Raw genomic sequence first — 21,734 nt, 5'->3', positions numbered from 1 at the left:
AACTCTATGAGTTTGAGGGCCAAATCTTGGTCTACATAGTGAGTTCCAGGACAGTTACAGCTATGTAGAGAGACCTCGTCCTTAACAAACAAACAAACAAACAAACAAACAATTCATAAGAACCAGAAAGATGGCTCTGTGGTAAAGGTGCCTGTTGTCAGGTCTGACTATCTATTTCAGTTTTGAGATGTAAAAAGGGATCCAACTTTCACAAGCTGTCTTCTAATTTCCACTTGCATACACATATATGAATACACACAATAAATAAATATTAAAAAAAAAACTAACATTACACTGCTGGACATAAAGCCTCAAAAGTCAGGTTATAGTTTCTGCTTCTGTAACATTACTTCCCTTCTTTAAGTTAAAGACAAACAAACCTCAAAAGTAAGAGAGCATTCTGGGGTATTAAATCGTGTGATTTTAAATGGCACTTCCTTAGTCATCCCAGTGAGAGGGAAGCTTCGGCAAAGTGTTTCCCAGGAAGTCTTTGCCATCCCTTGTTCAGCTATTTGCATTGGTGTGAGGTGTTCAGCACAATCAGGTGGCGCCTGTACAAAGGCCAAGAGATTTCTCTGCCTAACTCCAGGAATACCGCTGAAGCCTGTTTATTGCCCTACCACGAGCCCTCTCAGAGGACATCTGGGAGCCCTCAAAGGAGCTGCCCACCCTAGGAATGAGGTCATATGACTCAGGCCTTCATAAACTCCATCAGGTGTGATGAGAGAGCCCTGAAGCTGTGGGCAGGCAGTCACCAGGCAGGCATTCCTCCCCTGGAAGGAACATGATTGAAAGAGAGGATGAAGTTTTCAGACAGACTTTATGCAAACATTATGTATCTGGTAGCTGTGTCTGCAGTTGTTAGGAGGAGGAGGGAGAGGAGAAGGAGGGAGGAGGAGGAGGAGGAGGAGGAGGAGGGAGGAGGGAGGAAGAAGAAAAAGAAAAGAATTCTGGCATCTCCCTGCCGATTTAAAGGTCAAATTGTAGGCATGAATGGGACTGAGATATGTATGTTCACTTCCTTGGAGACTGGGTAGAGGTCAGTACCAACATTTCAGTCAAAAGTTACATGATATATTTTTTATTTGTAACATAGAACATTTATCTTCTTGTTCTAAATTAAAAGAATAAGTAAAAACTACCTAAAGCAGCAGAGAAACTGAAGAGTAGACATACCACTCCACAGGTCTGGTTGCGAAATGCTTTTCCCATGCCCACCGCCTCTTTCCTTTGTTAATTGTCCATGTTTAAGAGGAAGAGAATTAGGTCATAAGAAAGATCCCTCACACCCACCTCAAGCTTTACACAGCTTGGGCAACGCAGAACAAGTCTGCACGAGTTGGCCTTGTCTCCCCCTCCATTTTTATTTATTGTATTTTTTTTTAAGAAAAGGTAGCATAAAAGGTACATCTCCTCACTCCCCCTGGCCATCCACTGAAGCAAGTACTGCACCCGACAGGTTTTTTTTCATCTGTGAGGACTCACAGCCCCGCAGTGGCTGACATACATCTAGAGCTGTTTCTTCTATTTTTTTTCCCGTGCTCGTCAGCACTTTCAAACTACAACTCTATCTTGACCAGGTTGCTTCTTCTGCCTGCTCAGCCCCACGCTCTCCAGCCTCCTCCCCACCTCCTCCCCGCCTTTTCTTCCTCCCTCCCCTTTCTCCTAGCCCCTCCTCCTAGTTGAGTCAGTGGCTTGAAACTTTTAAAAGCTCTGTGCTCCAAGTTAGAAAAACGCTTTTACGAGGTATCAGCACTTTTCTTTCATTGGGGGAAAGGCGTGAGGAAAGTACCAAACAGCAGCAGACTTTTAAACTTTAAACAGACAGGTCTGAGAGCCTGAACTCTCCTTCTCCTTTGACTTCAACCTCCAAGGAGTTCCACCACTTTGGCGCGCCGGCTTCACTTTCATTAAGTGAAAGAGTAAGTTTTGAAGAAAAAAAAAAAAAAAAAAAAACCACTGTACCTAGTAGCTTCTCTTTCTGTAAGGGAAACTCTTCTACTGTGCTTTGTAAAATGCTTTGCGTCTTTGACTTAGGATACTGTAAGTAGAACGATGATCTTCAAAGTGCCTTTGTCATTTCCACGTGCTGGCTTTTATTTTGGGTGTTTAAAAAGTTCCGCTGATAACGCAACAGGTAAGAGGCTCAAACTTTTTCCAACTAGAGCGAAGGACCAAGTTACTAGACTTGGTTCTTTGTTGTGGAGCCTAATTTCACTTTTCTGTAGTCGCCAATGGAGGTGTTGCGGAGGGGAGGTGATGGGGGGGGGCACCTCAGTTAACTTTGCTTAGCCTGCTTCCTATAGCTCTGGACACTACGTTCTTTTTTTTTTTCTTATGAAATGCCCGTCAGCTGTTCTACAGCCTTGGAAAAGCAGGCTCCTTTTGTAACAGAGTGCTTTGTTGAGACGCTGCAGCAGCAGTTGACTTCCACGTGGTTCTCCCTTAGACTTTTCAGGATTAAGCCAGAAAATACGTAGATCATGGTGCTGCCGTTAGGGTTTTTAGACCAACAGTAGTTGCTTTGTGCAAGCCAGCGCGGTGCTACGAGATGAACCCCTTAGCCCGCACCGACAGCTTTTTTTTTTTTCTTTCACTCCACGCTGGCAACTCAGGGCGCGAGAAATCTTGAATGGGTGGTGGTGACTTACGGAGCCTTAGAGGAAGAACGGGCATTTAGAAACAGTGTGTGCCAGGATGCTTTTCCAAAATCAACTGCTAAAACGCGAGCTCCTAGAAGGAATAGGGAAAAGGGATTTTTGGAGCCGCGCTTTAGAAGGAGCTGCCCCCCTCCCCCCACCCCTTCGCCTGCCTGCCCGGACCTGTAGCGACTTCAGAGCTGTTGGGACAGTTTTGAATTGGCGCTACCAGAGGGTGCAAAGCACTAAGCAAAAATGATGCTAACTTGTAGTTTAAAGGGGGTGAGAGGTCCGTCTTAAAGCATTTTTTGTTTTTTAATGGGTAACACATTGTGTAAAGCACTGTGCCGGGTCTTCATTTTATCCGGCCTGAATCCACACCGAAATCAGGGTGGGTCTGTAGTGAAGGGCTTTTTTCTGTACCAGACGAGGCCGAGTCGTTCTGAAGTGAAAGCCTTAGGGCAGAGGGTGGCACGGGCACCTCATGCCCAACCTTAGCATCATTCCGGACTCCGCTTGCGCTCCCCGCAGCCTCCAGGCTTCGCGGTCCAGACCGCTGCCTGCGAAGGGGGGAGGGGAGGCAGGCTCGCGGCCCGACGGTCGGGGAGCAAGTGGTCGACTTTATTTAAGTTGTCAGTCTGAAGTCCGCTCCCCGCCCTCCGAGCCGCCTTTTCACGGTTTCCCTGCCTAAACTCGTCGGGTGGCTGAGTGGAGCCCCTGGGAAGGTCCCCTAAACACCTAAGGAGCCCCGGTGCTGGTAAATGCACTTGTAACACTCGTGGAAACTCTTGAAATTCCCCAAGAATGAGGCGGGGCGGAAGAAGGAGGGGCAAAGAAGACCCTTCGAGAAACCCTGCCACAGCTACTGACGTGTGCTGAGGCAAATCCGCTCAGGATTGGGAAATTCAAACCTTGACTTCCGAGCAGAGTTCTCTCCGTTAGTGCCGTCGGGTCCACCCAACACTCTCTGGGCATCTCTGGCAGAGTCTTGTTCGAGCACTTCCCGGCCCGCGCCCGGAGGAGAGCTTCTCTTTTCCTCCCACTGCTGGGTTTCGGGTGGGAAGAGGAGATCTTAAAAGCTACAGGACAGCTTGGAGTGGGGGTGGGGGTTGATTTTCTTTGTTCCCCAAACAAAATAGTAGTGGCTGGAAGGTGGTGAATCTTACCAATCCGAAAGACCACTGAGCAACCTTGAATGGTCAATAGTGTCCCATGAGGAAGCCTGATGTTTTTTAAAATGAGGATTGCGTCTGTAAAGTAAAATATGCCAATGAGGACATAGACTACCTGGGGGAGAGGGCTACTAGTTAATTCTGCTGGTTAGGCCAAGTTGTGTGAAAATGAGCGTAGCTACAGACTGTACCATCTGTCCTGGTGAGGTGTTGACTTCTGAATTACTGGAATGCATCTCCCCAGAGTGTGAAAGCTTTGTGCACCCAGATTAGAATACAGTGACTACCTGAGTGGCTACCTGTCCTTTGCCTGGAGTTCCAGGTGGCAGTGGCAGTGCTTTGGTAGTCCACTGTCTACACTGTCTAAACACAGACCATATATATGGTTGGGAGTTTTTTATTGCTGACCTTCCACGGGAAATTTGGTTCTAAAGCCGGCAGCAAGAAGGGAAGCCTGCATTTCCTTCCGTAGGGAGCAGAGATTGGTTGCTTAGTTAGTTGTTTCCAGTTCCCGCAGAGAGAAGGGATGGAGGATAATCTGTGCCTTGCTTTATCGTGGTACTGCAAGGGTGTAGCTCATGTGAACTGTAGAAATTTTGTATACCCCGAGGGAAGAGAACTATAGGAAAGTCACCCACTGATTAATACCTGGGACTCCACCTTTCCTGTTGTTCTAACTTCCCTTCGAGATCTTGTTTGACTTTTGATGTGTTGAGGCTCAGCCAGCTCACTCAAGAGAGAGAAAAAATAATCATCTTGAGTGTATCATTAACGTCTACATTAAGTGTAGATACTCCCAAGTTTAAAAATTCCCAGCTTCTTTTAAGTGGGAGGGTACAGATGTATGTGTTGAATTCTTGGGGTAATTGGTTAAAATCTCCCACCACGTTCCGAGACTGTTAATTTACCATTAAGAGATGCGTGAGCAAAATGCCTTTTGCCAAAATTTCACCGTGGTTAGTTCTTTAGGTAACTGCCTAAATTCACATCTCAATTTTTCTGGTTGCCTACATTTTTTAGAAACTCTGTTGTTCCTAACAGCTTTAGTTACTATTGTGCTATCGAAAAAGGTACCAAAATTAGAAGACAGATGAGATAAATTTACAGTACCTTAGAAACAGCTATATTTTTATCATTTTCTGAAGTAAAGGCATGGGTTATCTCACTTGTGACTTTCTGAGACAAGTAGATTGTACTTAATACACCTGAACACTCTAAAGCTGTTTTATGTGACCATGGACTTACAGGATTGTTTAGTAAGCTATCCGTTTGGAGGTGGGTGGGAGAGTAGAGGCAGATGAAGTGACAAAAAATGACGTTTTTCGAAACTATTTGGATAACAGTTGAATATGGCCCTCACTCTGCAGCTTCTGATCTGACGCTAGTCCCCATCCCTAAGGTTGACTGAGCAAATGTGGTTGGCAGGGAAAGAGATTGTCTCTTGGTTCACCATCTTCCTCCTGGTGGGGTGCCTTAACCGCAGCTTATTCTGTGGAGTCTGGCATGTTTTGACTGTGTACAGACCAGGATATGTAAAAAGCAGAATAAAGAAGATATCTGGTGTTTCATATCAAAGCCTGTGAGCCTGGGAATATTAAGAAATTCCTTACAAAAGAATTTAGGTACTCCAGACCCTGTGTGTTAGAATTTGTAACAAAGATGTTTACATAGAATAGGTTTCTCTGACAAAAGAGCCAAACATAAACTCACCTGGTGTAAGGCTACATAGGTTGAGTTTGATCTGATCTGGATATGTTTTCTGTGGTGCTGGATAAAATCACCTTGTTACTTGGTGACTCAAACTGAGTAGAGCTGCTACATTTAAATAACTGGTTAATGCCAGCAATGTTGTCCTATTCAGAACCATTTCTCACGAGTATTGTCACTCTGGAAGTAAACTTTTCAAGCAGACAGTTTCTGTGATTGTCTTTGGCTGCCATGAAATCATGTGTTACCATCCATTAAAACACTCAGAACTGGTGGTGGAGGTGGGGGGTTGGAGCGTCTCTCAGAGGAACTTAATCACCATTGAGGTCTCATTGTAAATTTAAACAGCTTGAGAATGATTTGAAGTATGTCTTTTTAACCAACAGCAGTCCTTTAGCAAACTGTCCCTTGGGAATTTTAGATACTACTTTAAGCAGGGGAGAGAACACACACACACAGCAATAGCCTTTGCTTTGTGTGGATGAGTGTTTTGTCTGAGTATATGAATGTGCACAGTGTGTGTGCCTAATGCCTACGGGTCCAAAGAGGGTTTGGATCCTCTGGAACTGAAACTATCATAGGCATGTTGGGAGCCAAACCCGTATCCTCCACAAGAGCAACAAGTGCTCCTAACTGCTGGGTCATTTCTCCAGCCTCTCTGGCTTTTTAAAACAAGAGGTTTTGCTTGTTTTGTTTTGTTTTGAGATGGTCTTGCTTTTATAGACCTGACTCTGACCTTAAATTTGTCAGGATCCTTCTGTTTCAGCTTCCTAAGTGCTGAGATTACAGGCGTCAACCACTCTGCCAGAGGAGAGTCCCCTGAATTCCCTCACAGATATTCATGTAGCATGTCTTACTCTGGGGTACTGGAGGAGTAGATGTGGGAAAGAAAGAAAGCTTCCTCACAGTTCTCATTCTAGAGGAGGACCCTGACAGTAAGCAAATGTGTGTTACGTGGCATAGAGGAAAGCTGTTTTTAAAAAAGAAGACAGAGGAAACGGGAAATTCCGGAACCTGGGGAAGGGCTATTTCATAGTTCCTGCTCAGGAGAGTTGGCTAATGAGGTGAGACCTGAAAAAGAAGAGTGAAGATGCAAATATTTTGGCAAGTTAGGGAGACAGGAAAACTGAAGAGAGGTGACTCAGGCTAAATGCTAGGGTGCTGATCGGAAGCAGTCATAGACTGATTTCATCTCCAAGATAAAGCTTATCTACACATTAAATTCAGGTGTGTTAACTATGTATCAACTTAAAACTGATGAAAGATCTGGCTAAGGTTGGAAAAGAAAGAGTCACAAGAAACTATTTGGTACTAAAGGCAGGTTACCTTATACAAAAAGTGGTAGGAGGGATAGATTTGCATTTAAGTTTTAGAGGCAGGCATGCAATATTTTGCAGTTGGCACACTCAAAAGTGCACATTAGGAAGCAGAGAGTGGTGGCACACGCCTTTAATCCCAGCCCTTAGGAGGCAGAGGCAGGCGGATTTCTGAGGCCAGCCTGATCTACAGAGTGAGTTCCAGGACAGCCAGAGCTACACAGAGAAACCCTGTCTAAAAAAAAAAAAGAAGAAAAGAAAAAAGACCAACCAGGGCTATACAGAAAAACTCTGTTTACCAAACAACAACAAAAACCCCACAATGGAGCTGGAATGATCTCAGCAGTTGGAAGGTTGAGGAGGGTAAGCACCCAGACACCAGTTTTGAGGCTGAGGTGAAGACAATGTGGGTAGTGGCAGGGCGGGAACACACACAGAAAGCAATAACCTCCTCTATTTAATTGCCCATTAAGTGGCTTTAATCAAGAACTTCTATAGGCATTTCCTTATAGATTGTTAGATAGCATAATTTTATCTAAAGTATTAAAGGACCTTCATCTAAATTCACCTCACTCATTCTGAGATGATTGCTACCTAGGTGTGGTTGGTGAGTGGTGGTGCATTCCAGAGGCAGGGTAGGCTGGTCTCTTAGTGTGAGGGCAGCCTGATCTACATAGTGAGACCTTGTCCAGAAAAGATTGCTATTAGCTGGGGAGTGTTGGCATACACCTGTGTGTAATCTCAGCACGTGAGGTGGAAGACGAATCAGGAGTTCAAGATCACCCTCAGATACAAAGCCAACCTAGTGAGAGAAGTGGGCTGCGTGAGACCCTTCTCAAAAGACGATGTTAATGGCCCATGATTTCTTTCTTACTCAGCATTATAGTTGTCTGTTGAAAAGTCTGTACGATTAAGTCAGTTGTTCTAATTGTGATATTGTTGTAATATGAGCAGCACGGGATTCGCCTGCAGCTTCTGTACCAAGGATTTGCTAAGACTCCAGGGAAAGACACAGTCAGCTAGTTTTAAACTAAGATGTAAACTATTATGAATATGACCCGTTTAGGTTAAACAGTTTTCATTGCTGTGATCTCGGACAGTGGCAAGGAGTAAGCGACAGACAGAACCAGCAGAGCCAAGAGTGACCTCAGTTCACAGGTGCCCGAGAACTGCTGTCCCCAAATGCTCTGTACCTCAAACTAAATATTTAGACACTCTGGCCTGGTCTCCTTCCCAGATGTTCCGCCACTTGGAAATATTTTGGGCAGGAAAACACCCAATCTTAGGAGGAGTCACTCATTGCCTGCTTCCCTCCAAGACGTTACATTAGAACACCTAGGACATTTGTTTTAAATAGTAATAGAAAAAAAAAAAAGGCTGATCTTCCAGGCCTCCTCACCTTGCAGAAGTTCAGAAGGTCACATTGTGTGTCTGGGGCTATGAACATCTGAACCAGGTGATTGTGGAGAGCAGGCAATCGTTCTAACATGAAATACCAAAAGTTCTAGAGTGACCAACCTGGTCACTGCCAAAAATCTGCTACTCGGGGCTGGAGATCTAGCTAAGTCGAGTACTTGTTTGGGCCTGTAATCCTGACAGAGGTATAGGCAGGAGGACCGAGGCCATCCTTCTATGTGCATCTACAGGTTTTGAGGATAGCCTGGGCTACATAAAACTCTGACTCAATGGAGGAAATAAATGAAAAGAATAAGCTATGTCTGAGAACTTTGCACAAAGCATTAACTTAGGCCATGCTATAATTATAAACCTGCAATTTTAGCATCTAGGAAGAAAGCGAGTACCAAAGAAGCCTGTGTCAAGCAAGGCATGTGCCATGTCCCCATCTTGTAAGTGTAGTTTGTAGCTTGAAGAAAAGAGGAAAGATGGCAGTACCAGGGACTCTGTGAACTCTGTGAAAGAACATTAATGTTTCAACTAAGAGCCAGATCTGGTTGGGAGTGCCTATATTCTAAGCACTTTGGGAGAGTAAAGTAAAAAGTTTGCCACAAGTTTAGAGGTAGCCTGGGCTACATACGAAATCAAAGACCCTGTACTGAAGAAACAAAACTTTAGCCTGGGCTACATACTAAATCAAAGACCCTGTACTGAAGAAAGAAAACTTTTTTTTTTTTTTCCTGGCTGAGATTTGGAAAAGTAGAAATATTAAGCAAGGTCTAGAAAAAAGAGGAACAGCCAGTGGATTGGAGATAGTGAATAGCTACCAACAGAAAGGTAACTAAGTTTGGAGTCACAAGATGAGCCATCACATTAAGCATTATTTGATGGTGTCTACGATAGTGGTAATGACAGGTATCTACATGTTCCAGGAGCTACAGTGCCCAATTTGGATAATTCATATCTTATATTCAGATGAAAGACTGTAACTCATTAATGCAAATGACTGCTGCGTGGGTGCTTAAAGAAAAGACAGCTTTGCAATTAAATCGCTGCTGCAATAATTTAAAAAAAAAAAAAACTATTACCCAGAGAACCGACTGGTGACCCAATTCACATGCCCAGGCACTGGGAATATTTTTGTGGAATCTCAGAATTATACAAACGTCAAGTTTCTTACTCCAGAATATTAAAACTTCATTAATGAACTTCCGCCAGCATCCCTCAGCTGTACTGTGCCTTAAAGAGCGAGGAGGCGCACATGGTGCCCATTTTTCCCCTGAGCGAGCTGCTTGCTTGATCTACTGCATGACCGGGATGAGACTCGCGCAAACAGCTGATCACTCTGTTTTCGCCACCCCACTCCCTAGCGAATGGATATCTGAGCAAAAGCAGATGACCCTGGCAGAATATTACAGTTCTTTGCAAACAGAAGTGGGGCCAATTTACACATCATCACATAGAACTGTCTGGATATGGCTCCAAAGTTTTTCCTTGTTTGCTTGACCCTTGTGGACTACCCTTCAGTCCTAGTCTAGTATTTTCTGCTAAATTACAGGTTCTTTCTTTTATGTTGTCGAACCATTATACTGTCCATCACGATTAAATTATTCCCTTCTCCTCAAGCCTTTCCCTGGCTGTTCAACTCTGGATGGTGCCAGTCTTCACTCCTCTCTGTTTACGTGTCATATACTAATTTTACTTTCTGAATTGTCCTTTCACAGTCTGTAATACCTTCCAAAAAAACAAAGGAAAGAGTCTTTTGTCTACAACTGTTTAGAAAATACTATATGCATGGGCTTGCCTACCCACATCTTACTATTCTAGTTTTGGCAGGATTCTGACCGTCTTCAAAGGCACCCATGGACTGGGGAGAGGTTCACAACCCCACCTCTCCCTCGGGAGCTATAGGCACTTAATTACTAGATCTTTGACTACATCTTTTCTGAAAGGCTCTGCTGAAAAGAAACGGCCTCTGTGCCTGCTGCTTCTTGCTTTGACCCTGGTTACAGGGCTTAACTTTGTAGCCCTTGTTGGCCTGAAACATTGTGTAGAACAGGCTAGCCTCCTGAGTATAGTGATTCTCTTGTTTCTACATGCTAAGCCCAGAAACTATAGGCATGAACTTCCAGTCCTGACTAGGTCCAAGGGATTGCACTGGCTCTGGGCCCAAAGCTCAGTAAAGAATTGTTAAAATCTAAAGTACAAAAAGATGAATGAATGGCCTTTTTTTTTTTTGTGCACTTGAGAAATCATGCCCCCCTTTGTTGTTTTGTTTATGTTGCTTGTTTTTTGTTTTTCCAAGACGGAGTTTTTTTCTGTATAGCCTTGCCTGTCCTGGAACTCACTCTGTAGACCAGTCTGGCCTTGAACTCGGAAGTCTGCCTGCCTCTGCCTCTTGAGTGCTGGAATTAAAAGTATGTACCACACCACTGGGCTGAGAAAGTTTATCAAGCAAAACATTGACATGTATTATTAAAGTATAGACGCCTAAGTAAAGATTGAGCGAAGGCCCTTCAGCAACCAACCTTGCTTTCCAACATGCTACGATATACCAGTTTATGCAGTTTATAAGTTTACTAAGTAGTATTGAGACAAATTGGACTCAGTTGAAATGTGTACATTAGTCTAGAGATTTTTTTTATGTAGGCTGAGTGTCAGGGTAGCCTTAATCTCAACAGCTGTAACCCTCCTCCCTCATGCTAGGAAACAGACCGAGTATGGGAGCACATGTCTAGAATCTCAGAAGGCAATGATAGGAAGATAACAACTTGAACTAAGATAGGAGACTCATCAAAGAAAGAAAGAAATGTACAGATGAACTTAATTCAGAATGCGCACAGATGTCATGTTTGATATATCAAGGAGAACCATTTCGGAGTAAAATTGGGAATAAACTGGTATATCGTAGCATGTTGGGAAGCAAGGTTGGTTGCTGAAGGGCCTTCGCTCAATCTTTACTTAGGTGCCTATACGTTAATAATACACGTCAACAGTTTGCTTAGACAGGCATACAGACCCTTGGTCTCCCAGGGAAGAACTGTCCTCATTTATCAAGCAAATAACATCAGCAAAGGCACTTGGTAGGAAACGCCTGTCAGGTCACATGGCAAGGTGGTATCGAGAGGCTTAATAATATATCTTCAGCAAGTTGGGCCTGCTCTTCTCCATGTATCTAGGTGCTATTACTTCTGAGTCAACCTCATTTTTGGGAAATGTAGCCAGATTTGCGCTTGGATTCTGTTTCAGTTTGGGTTGAATCTGCTTTATTTTGACTGACCCCTGAAAAAAGAAACTATATATATTTCAAACCACCAATTTACAGTCTATAATCGCTAAGTTGTTTTCCTGGTTTTTGTTTATATTTTCTTAGGAGGGGCCCAGCCATGGGTGACTGGAGCGCCTTGGGAAAGCTTCTGGACAAGGTCCAAGCCTACTCCACAGCTGGAGGGAAGGTGTGGCTGTCAGTGCTCTTCATTTTCAGAATCCTGCTCCTGGGGACAGCGGTTGAGTCAGCTTGGGGTGATGAACAGTCTGCCTTTCGCTGTAACACTCAACAACCTGGTTGTGAAAACGTCTGCTATGACAAGTCCTTCCCCATCTCTCACGTGCGCTTCTGGGTCCTTCAGATCATATTCGTGTCTGTGCCCACGCTCCTGTACTTGGCTCACGTGTTCTATGTGATGAGAAAGGAAGAGAAGCTGAACAAGAAAGAAGAGGAGCTCAAAGTGGCCCAGACCGACGGGGTCAACGTGGAGATGCATTTGAAGCAGATTGAAATCAAGAAGTTCAAGTACGGGATTGAAGAACACGGCAAGGTGAAGATGAGAGGGGGCCTGCTGAGAACCTACATCATCAGCATCCTCTTCAAGTCTGTCTTCGAGGTGGCCTTCCTGCTGATCCAGTGGTACATCTATGGGTTCAGCCTGAGTGCCGTCTACACTTGCAAGAGAGATCCCTGCCCCCACCAGGTGGACTGTTTCCTCTCACGTCCCACAGAGAAAACCATCTTCATCATCTTCATGCTGGTGGTATCCTTGGTGTCTCTCGCTTTGAATATCATTGAGCTCTTCTATGTCTTCTTCAAGGGCGTTAAGGATCGCGTGAAGGGAAGAAGTGATCCTTACCACGCCACTACTGGCCCACTGAGCCCATCAAAGGACTGCGGATCTCCAAAATATGCTTACTTCAATGGCTGCTCCTCACCAACAGCTCCACTCTCACCTATGTCTCCTCCTGGGTACAAGCTGGTTACTGGTGACAGAAACAATTCCTCGTGCCGCAACTACAACAAGCAAGCCAGCGAGCAAAACTGGGCGAATTACAGCGCAGAGCAAAACCGAATGGGGCAGGCCGGAAGCACTATCTCCAACTCCCACGCCCAGCCGTTTGATTTCCCTGACGACAACCAAAACGCCAAAAAAGTTGCTGCCGGACATGAACTTCAGCCATTAGCCATCGTGGACCAGCGACCTTCCAGCAGAGCCAGCAGCCGCGCCAGCAGCAGACCACGGCCTGATGACCTGGAGATTTAAAAGCGGCTTGAGCATCGAGCTTCTAATCGATTGTGGAGAAAAAGGGTGCTTGCAGAACATGCACCTGGGGTGTTCATTTCGTTCCCATGGAGGTGGTACTCAACAACCTCAGTAATGAGGCATAGAAAACAAAGACATTACAATACCTAGGTTCCTTGGGGGTGTTTGGGATAGCTGGGCGGAACAGGTAGGGATAAGGGAGGTACATATTGGTATTTAATGTAGAAGATTCAAAGAACTTAAATTCTAGTAAGAGTCTCATTGGGTGCACATAGTATAAGGGCTTTCTCTCTCTGCCCCCCTCACCCAACTGAACCTTAAGAATGGTTCTGGATACGTGAGTGAGTGGATGATAATTTTTTTTAAATTTTTGTTTTCCTGAGATTCTGCGATAGCTTTGAGCAGGAATCCGAGTCCTCAACATTGCATTTTCTTTACGAAAAGATAGGTTGCCCTACATCCCCGCTAAAACATTCCAATGTTTAAAACTTGCAGTTTGCAGGTAAGCTTCCCTGGCCTGACCCTCCAGGTATGGATGGACCTTGTGCAGGATTTTCATTCTTAGTATCAATTTGAAGTTCAGACACTAGATTGCCCATGCATTTGCATCTCAGTGGTTCTTTTTCGAATCTGTCTCACCGTTGTGCCATCCGTACATCATTCTCAACTGGTCCTCTCCCTCACCAAACGGTTTCTATCAACATTTTTAAAACAGAGGTAACGTCATTTTTTTTTTTTTTTTTTGAATTAGCATCAGGGAGACAAGCCATGCTCGATATTTAACAATCGCTTCTACGTGTGGGTATGCGTGTGTGTAAGCGTGTGTTTTGTCATTACTGGTACAAGCAGAGGCAGTATAAACTCACAAGTATAGATTTGAATCTAATGCACACAGTGTTCAAATTTGAACCTTCCTCGTGGATTTTTTTTTGTGGTGTGGGCCAACGTGGTGTTTACATTATAGAATTCCTGCCGTGCAAGTAAAGCACAGATTTTCCCTAAAATATTGTTTTTCCATGTATCCTATTATGGATAATGGTTTTTGTTAATTATGATTTTTTCTCTCTCTCTTTTTTAGAATGTAGCAGTAATAGCCATTACTGAAATGAATGATTTCCTTTTTCTGAAATATAATCATTGATGCTTGAATGATAGAGTTTTAGTACTGTAAAAACAGGCTTTAGTCATTAATGTGAGAGACTTAGAAGAGGGTTGCTTAGAGTGGACTACCAAGTGAGCCTAAAGGAACTTTGTAGTAACTGGTAATCTCATTTTTGTCCTACTTAACTACACATTAACTCAGAACTTGTATTCTGAGTTTAACAGTCTTTGAGATTGACAAGCAACGTGGATGTTTGCACTAAGATTGTCTTTGAAATCCTAGAGGGGGTGAAGGCGGTTTCAGCAGTGCACATGTAACTAATTTATTTGAACTGTATGCTAAAGACACCAGTTTCTTCAAATGACTTTAAAAAAAACGCATCACAGATGATTGAAATGTTAAGATATCATGTGTTTCCTCTTGCGAGAGTCAGCTCCATAAAGAGATTTTTTTGTACAATGAGAAACTAATTTGTTTGACATTCCATGTTAAACTACTGTCATGTTCAGCTTCACTGCATGTAAGGTAGACCTAGCCCATCCAATCATGTGCTCGGGAGAGTGTTCTTTATTCAATAAAGTTTTAATTTAGTATAATAAAGATAGCCTGCATGTCTTGTATGATTTTAAACAAAAAACTTGCAAAATTTAATCAAGATTACCAAAAATAGATCCAATGATTATAATGTCTTAGACTAATGAAATTCACTTTTTTATTTTATTTTTATGTGGTTTGATCCTTTGCCTGCCTGCCTGTCTGTCTGTGCACCATATGTGTTCCTGTTGGCCTGTGGTGGCCAGAAAAGTGGTGTCAAATCTCCTGGGGCTTCAGTTACAGATAGTGGTGAACTGCCTTGTGGGTGCTGGGAATCGAATCTGGCTCTTTGAAGAACAGCTAGTGCCCCAACCACTGAAACCTCATTGCAGTCTTAAGATTCATATTTTAAGCCAGGCAGTGGTGGCGCACGCCTTTAATCCCAGCACTTGGGAGGCAGAGGCAGGCGGATTTCTGAGTTCGAGGCCAGCCTGGTCTACAGAGTGAGTTTCAGGACAGCCACGGCTACACAGAGAAACCCTGTCTCAAAAAACCAGGAAAAACAAAAAAGATTCATATTTTAAAGAATATTTAAAAGAGAAATGGCCAGGGTGTTTGTTTAATAGAGTAAATAAAGTATACAGATGTTTAATTTGGAGTACAGTTTCTCTCCACACGGGCCCTGCACACGCATAGAATGGAACCTTGAGTTATATGCCAGCCTCTACATTCTCTGGCCAAGGCTTACTCAAAATACATGGAATTGTAGGCCGAGTGTAGTGATTACAGTTTTGGAGAGGGTGTACGGGTTGTTCCATACAGTTGGAGCTAAGATCTTACATATAAGGTTGAACATATGCTTTAGCACTGAGGTGTGTTCCCATCTGAACTCAACTTTAACAAGACTTTTAAATTGTCCTCAACTACAAGCTTGGGTATGCTTACATTCAGAGAAGGAACTAGATTTTGGTAATTTTATTAAAATCTTGTGAATGTAACTTGCTGGTTATTGTGGGTGGCATCTTTAATCCTGTAGTCAGGTAGAAAGAGGTAAATGAATTTCTGGACTTTGGAAGCAAATTTGGTCTACAGGATTTTCAGACCAGCCAGGGCTACATAGACCTAAAGATCTCAGGAAAAATCAACGCTGCAAGGGGAAAGTGATTCTGGTCAGTTGATATTTCAGCCACAAAATGCAATATCAAGAATAAATAAGCCAGGCAGTGGTGGCGCATGCCTTTAATCCCAGCACTTGGGAGGCAGAGGCAGGCAGATTTCTGAGTTCCAGGCCAGCCTGGTCTACCGAGTGAGTTCCAGGACAGCCAGGGCTACACAGAGGAACCCTGTCTTGGAAAAAATAACCAGAAAAAAAAAAATCTGGTAGAAGGAGAGAACTGACTTCTGAAATAGTAATGTAGGGACAGAGATGTAACTACAGAGCTGCGGTTACAACCGCACACAGGTTACAACCTGTGGGTCATGACCACTAGGAAACATGGATTTCCGATGGCCTTAGGAACGAAGACACTGTCCAGTAGCAAAATTTAAAAATTAAAAAGTAGAAATGAAAATCGTTGGAGGTCACCACACCATGAACTGTATTAAGGTTTGCATCTTGGGAAAGGTCAAGAGCCACTGTTGTAGAGTGGTTGTCCAGCTTGATCTTCACTATATAAACTGGGGAGGGGGTGCGGGGGGGGGGGGGGGAGAGATAGGCAGAGGAGGGTCCGAAGTTCCGGGTTTCGGGGGAATTGGGGGGGGGTCATAAAAACACTTTAAAATGACAGAATGGTGCCCAGTATGTTATACTAGTTTTAAAAATAAAATAATGCTTTTTTTTTTTTTTTAAATTTAAGGTTCTCAGCCACATAACCAGCTTGGGATGTCTGAGTATGAGAGCCTTGCTATTTTCAAAAGAATAAAACCCAAGACAAAAAGAATTACTCATTTAAATCACTATCAACATTTCTCTCGGTGTATTAAAAGATTTAGTGACATAATGATCCCCAGTCCACACTGACTACACAGTGAGGCCCCTTAAAACAACCTCCCTTGGTGCAACTCCAGCAGAAGAAAACAAGAATATTTACATTGTATGTAACAAAATTTGAACATACACAAGTAGATGAAACAGGGTCACATTTAACGATCATCTTTTTATACGGGACATCAGAGAAACCTTGATTTGTAGAAGAAACCACTTTATTTTACACACACACACCTAACACTTATTGGATGTTAAGAATTAGGGAATGACTGAATGATTTAGTTCCTGTCCCCAAAAGCATAAAAAATTAATCCTTCCAAGTATTGGAACATTAAGTTCTGTTTATTTTTCTAATACACATACATATAAAATGATATCATTAAATTTTCTGTTTGTGTTTTGAGACAGGTAGCCCAGGCTGGGCTAACCTCAAACTTGCTATGTAGCTGAGGCTGAATTCCTGGCCCTACCTTACAAGCTTGTGACACCACATCCAGAAAATTCTCTAAACTTTTTTTGGGGGGTGGAGAGAGGGGACCATTAGAAAAAAAAAAGCCATTAGAAGCCAAGTGGGACAAATTAGCTAAGATGTAATTCAATGGCAGTTCCAGAGTGACATAGTAGAGGCCCTGCCTACAGTCACAAGGCTATGGGTTCAATCTCTGTTGCTACATACAATTTTCATTTTTAAAGATGTATTAGTTTTATTGATGTGTATTTGTGAGTTTATGGGTACCACATACATACAAATATCCACAAAGAGCATCAGAGCAGGCCGTTGTATGTCCACAGATGTGGGTGCTGCGAACAGAACACAGATCAGCTAAAAGAGGTGTTAAGAGCTGTGCACTTCACCTCCACCCCCCAACTCATGCACACAAACACACACACACACACACACACACACACACACAACACCACTTCCACTACAACTGCTTTTTAAAGGTGGTAGAATTGTCTCATATCCTTGGATATTAGAAGGCCCAGTTCAATTCCCTTATTTTATTCAGCGAATTTTTACCTTAGTCTTTGGATGTTTGGGTTAAGCTTCCAGACCAAGGACTGGTTTTTTATTTTATGAAAACTGCTCAGCTTCTCCACCTGCCCCTGGTGTTAGGCCCCCACCCACATGTTACCTCTTCTAAAATTTCCAGATGACTTCAGTTTCCAACATGCCAAAACAGCTGAGCTTTGTGTTTGGCAGATGAAAATATATATATATATTGAAGTTGGAGAGCTTATTAAAAATCTTAAAAGTGAGTTTTCTCCATAAACGGCAGCACACCAACAGTAGGAACATGTTTATAGTCTTTATTGGCTCCTCGCTTCTGTTTTTACCTTCTCTTGGTTGAGGCAAATATAATTGAGCCCCTGACATGTCAGAGTTTGCAGCTGGCAACTTTCAGAATTCAAGAGGAGACGTGGAACAAACCACACAAAACAGTGCATACAGAAAACAAGGAAAACAAGGGAGCCTGTGGAAAAGATTGTTCATTTGGAGGTATTCAAAACAGTGAGATTTTTAAGTTAGTTTTTGTTTTATTTTGTTGTTTTTTTTTTTTCTTTTTTCCTCTTGATCACCAGATGTTTCTGGGAAATGACTAAATGCTTACTTGAGCTCCAATGTGTAGAGAAATTTCAGTGCCCACACACTTTCTTGTTGAATGTAAACAGTCCTGAGAGGCACCCCTTCACACCCCCAACACACACACCCATGAGAAGGCAAACTCTCTGCCCCAGTCATTTAATGCCTCGAGCCACCTGCCTCCATACATGTAGCTCCCAACGGAGCCCTTTGGGAGTTTCTGCTACTACGCCCTCCTCAGGATGTTTTTACTATGCTGATCATCAGATTTGGTTAAGTCTGTACAGGAGAGTTTTCCTTGCTATGGTAGCAGAAGCCCATTCAATTATTTTATTTTATTAGTAAATAAAACCAGGCATGCATGTCTTTAATCTTAGCATTGAGGAGAGGCAGAAGGGTTTGGATCTTTGTAATTTCAAGAGTAGGGGTGTTTTCCATAGTGAGACTTTGTGTCAAAAAGAAGGAAGATAAGGAAGAGAAAAGTAAATACTAACTCCAGGCTATAGGGACGCATGTATAACTTCAGATGGAAAATTTGGGAATAGGTTGAGCTACATAGAGAATTCTAGATGGGTTTGGTGGTGGGTGTTTTTAATTATAGCACTCAGCAGACAAGGCAGGGCAGGTAGAGGCAGATTTCTGTGAGTTCCAGGTCAACTAGGAATACAGTGAGACCTAGTCTCAAAAACAGAAACAAAAACAAACCAAACAACAACAAAACCACATAAAACAAAACAAACAAACACAAACACGGAAGTGCAATTGAAGATCAAACACAAGGACATATACTCACATGCTGCATACCCATACATATGTTTCCATGCAAGTTCAAACAAGCATACACACATGTATGCACACACACACACACACACACAATTCTCTATATAAAAAAAAAACCCAAAACAGAACAAAAAACTATCCTAGCCTGAGTAATGTAGACGGTTCGTTGGCAGATAAAGGTGCCAGCTTGCCAACCTAACAACACTATAGAAGGGGAATACTTTTCACCACAATAAAGGTACAGAGGCAGGAATTCTCACACACGTACACACAAATACATAAATATAAAAAGTAAAATTGCACCATCTTAGTCACAAACTTAGAACGTTACTATCATTGAGCTTACCTCGAAGGACTTTAGAACTCGAGGGTAAACTATCAGCATTCGTTAAACAGAGTTAGGAGTCTCATATCTAGCCAGAGTTCTGAATGGCAAGAGCCTAGCAAAACCCTGATGTTTCTAACACAGCTGTGGAGCAAACTCACAGCCCCCCCCCACTCCCACCTCACATATCAGAGCCACGAGAACACAACCTCACTACCAGAGCGGTTCCCCAGCATACATATCTCAGCTCACAGAGCTCCTCACTATCAAGAGAACTAGAAGTGCCTATGTATCCTGGGGTAGTGACAAGGCTGTGACTGTAGGACTTGAGAGGTAGAGGCAGGAGACAAAGTAAGTCCAAGATGAGCCGGGAGTCTAGCAAGTTCCAGCCCAGCTGAGGCCAGGTAACAATAACCTACGAAAAAATAAGCATGGTGGAACATGTCTGTAATCCCAGGGTGAGGGAGGGGGATGCAGGACAATCAGAAGTTTAAGATCATCCTGAACTGCAAAGTAATGTCAAAAACAACTTGGAATATATGAATAATTTGTTTCAAGAACAAACAAAACAAACAAACAAACAAATAAAAAATATCTCTGGAGAGCCATCCTACATTCATGATTTTCATATTTTAGTGAGGCTAAAAATGGTGGAATACACCTTCAATCTCAGCATTTGGGAGGCAGAGGCAGGTAGATCTCTGGGAGTTAGTTAAAGGATAGCCTGGTCTACGTAGCAAGCTCCAGGACAACCAGGACTACATAAAGTCTATGCCTTTTTTTTTAAACATATTTTAATGAATCTAAAATAATTTGTAATTTAAGTGTAACTACATCTGGCATTCTAACATGAATAATTCAGTATATGTCAACACTATAGCAGAAGCCAGGAATGATGCATGCATGCCTGTAATTTCAGGACTCTGGAGGTAGAAGCAGGAAGACCATAAGGTCTAGGGTAACCAAACCAAAAGAACAGCAACAAAACCCAAAACCTTATAACCAAGAGGTCTCAGATATATTCTGTAGAACTCATAATTTATAATGTTTACTTCATAGTTTAAAAATAAAGCCAGCAGATACAATAAACTATAACACAACTGAGATTATCATCCCTTTGAATTAAAAGCTTTCGATCTGTTGTTTTACTCTGCTTTCATCTAACTGCTCGAAGCTTTGCTGCTCCATGACGGTGTGGAAGGACATAATTCTTTCATCACACACGTGATTGCTGCTGACCTTTATTTTCTTTGTGTGTGTGTGTTTGTGTGTGTTTATGTGTATGTTTGTGTGTGGTTTGTGCATATGTGCATGTTTGTGTGTGTATTTGTTTGTATATGTGTTTGTGTGTGTAGGCATACATATGTGTTTGTGCATGTATTTTTATGTGTATGTGTGTTTTGAGACAGACTTTGACCATGTAGCTCAGGTTCCCTTCAGCTCTCCATCCTCCTGACTCAGGCCTTTTACAAACTTGTACCTTCGTGCCTGACATCCTGGAGTTAGGGTTCTGTAACTGGTTTCCCACCTTGAATCTACAATTGCAGTTAAAATGGGTTAAACATGATTTAAAAAAAAAAATCGAGTTCTTTCTTTTTCTTGATCATTCTTTAGAACCATTTTTGATTAGATTCTTGTGGTTCATCTGTGGACTCAAACACCCTTCATGTAAATAAACACTTTAACACCCCACACCTCACCCACACACATATTTACCTCTTAAAAACAAGCGCCAAGTGAAATATCTCAAAAGTAGCTCTGGGTAATCCAGCAAATGTTTCACCTTTGTAATTAAAGCACGCCACCGGGATCCATCGGAAAATGTGTTGAATTTTTATCTTTCCTCAGGTTCTCACTTGTCTGGGGGACTTGAAGTATTTCCTAATTAAAGAGGATGAGAGATGCAAGTGATCATTATCTAAAACTCCAAACGTAGCAGATGTGGGAACGAGGGTACTGCCTGGCAGGTGACCAGCGGTTTCAGTCAGCGTTCAAGCAAGCACAAACTCTAAACCGATGATTCTTCCTGATAATAAACTACTATGGGTGAGAAGAGGTAAGGAAGCTATAATATAAACTGGGCTTGGTGGCACACACCCAGAGTCCCAGTTTGGGAGCTATAGGCAAGAGGATCTGGAGTTCAAGGCCAGCCGAGGTTATATGCTAGGCTATCTCAAAGTATAAACTATGTGACTTATATGTTACACATAACTGAATTAGAGGAGTTTTCAGAGTAGGAATCTGTTCACATGAAAATACACTAAAGTCGAAAGAACTAGTTGCCACAGGAACTGGAAAGTGCCTTTAATTCCAGCACTCAGGAGGCAGAAGAAGATGGATCTCTGTGAATTCAAGACCAACCTGGTATATAGAGCAAGCCCCAGGACATCCAGGACTATAGAGAGAGACCCTATCTCAAAAAAACAAAACAAAAAACATCTTTTAAAAAGGAAAGAAGGTGCTGGGCAGTGGTGGTGCACAACTTTAATCCTAGCACTTGGGAGACAGAGGCAGGCAGATTTCTGAGTTCGAGGCCAGCCTGGTCTACAGAGTGAGTACCAGGACAGCCAGGGCTACACAGAGGAAACTCTGTTTTGAAAAACCAAAAAAAAAAAAAAAGAAGAAGAAGAAGAAAAAGAAAGAAGAAAGGGAGGGAG

The 21,734-nt window shown here is 42.8% G+C and overlaps 1 protein-coding gene across 1 annotated transcript; it reads left to right on the top strand.

The window, feature by feature from the left end:
• Positions 1–1,698: 1,698 nt before the first annotated feature.
• On the top strand, positions 1,699–14,470 carry Gja1 (gap junction protein alpha 1). The gene is made up of 2 exons (XM_028772591.1): positions 1,699–1,922; positions 11,603–14,470. Exon 2 carries the CDS (start codon positions 11,616–11,618, stop codon positions 12,762–12,764), a length of 1,149 nt encoding a protein of 382 aa, XP_028628424.1. The 5' UTR covers positions 1,699–1,922; positions 11,603–11,615; the 3' UTR covers positions 12,765–14,470.
• The last annotated feature ends 7,264 nt before the right edge of the window (positions 14,471–21,734 follow it).

The sequence above is a fragment of the Grammomys surdaster genome, unplaced genomic scaffold (genome assembly GCF_004785775.1).
Source record: "Grammomys surdaster isolate TR1022 unplaced genomic scaffold, NIH_TR_1.0 215, whole genome shotgun sequence".
In the NCBI taxonomy this organism is placed as follows: Eukaryota; Metazoa; Chordata; class Mammalia; order Rodentia; family Muridae; genus Grammomys; species Grammomys surdaster.
The sequence above is the reverse complement of the archived record's forward strand: the minus strand, read 5'-3'. Positions and strand labels throughout refer to the sequence as shown.

Excerpts from the sequence above, each read along its gene's own strand:
- Gja1 (XM_028772591.1), top strand. The coding sequence starts at position 11,616 with ATGGGTGACTGGAGCGCCTTGGGAAAGCTTCTGGACAAGGTCCAAGCC.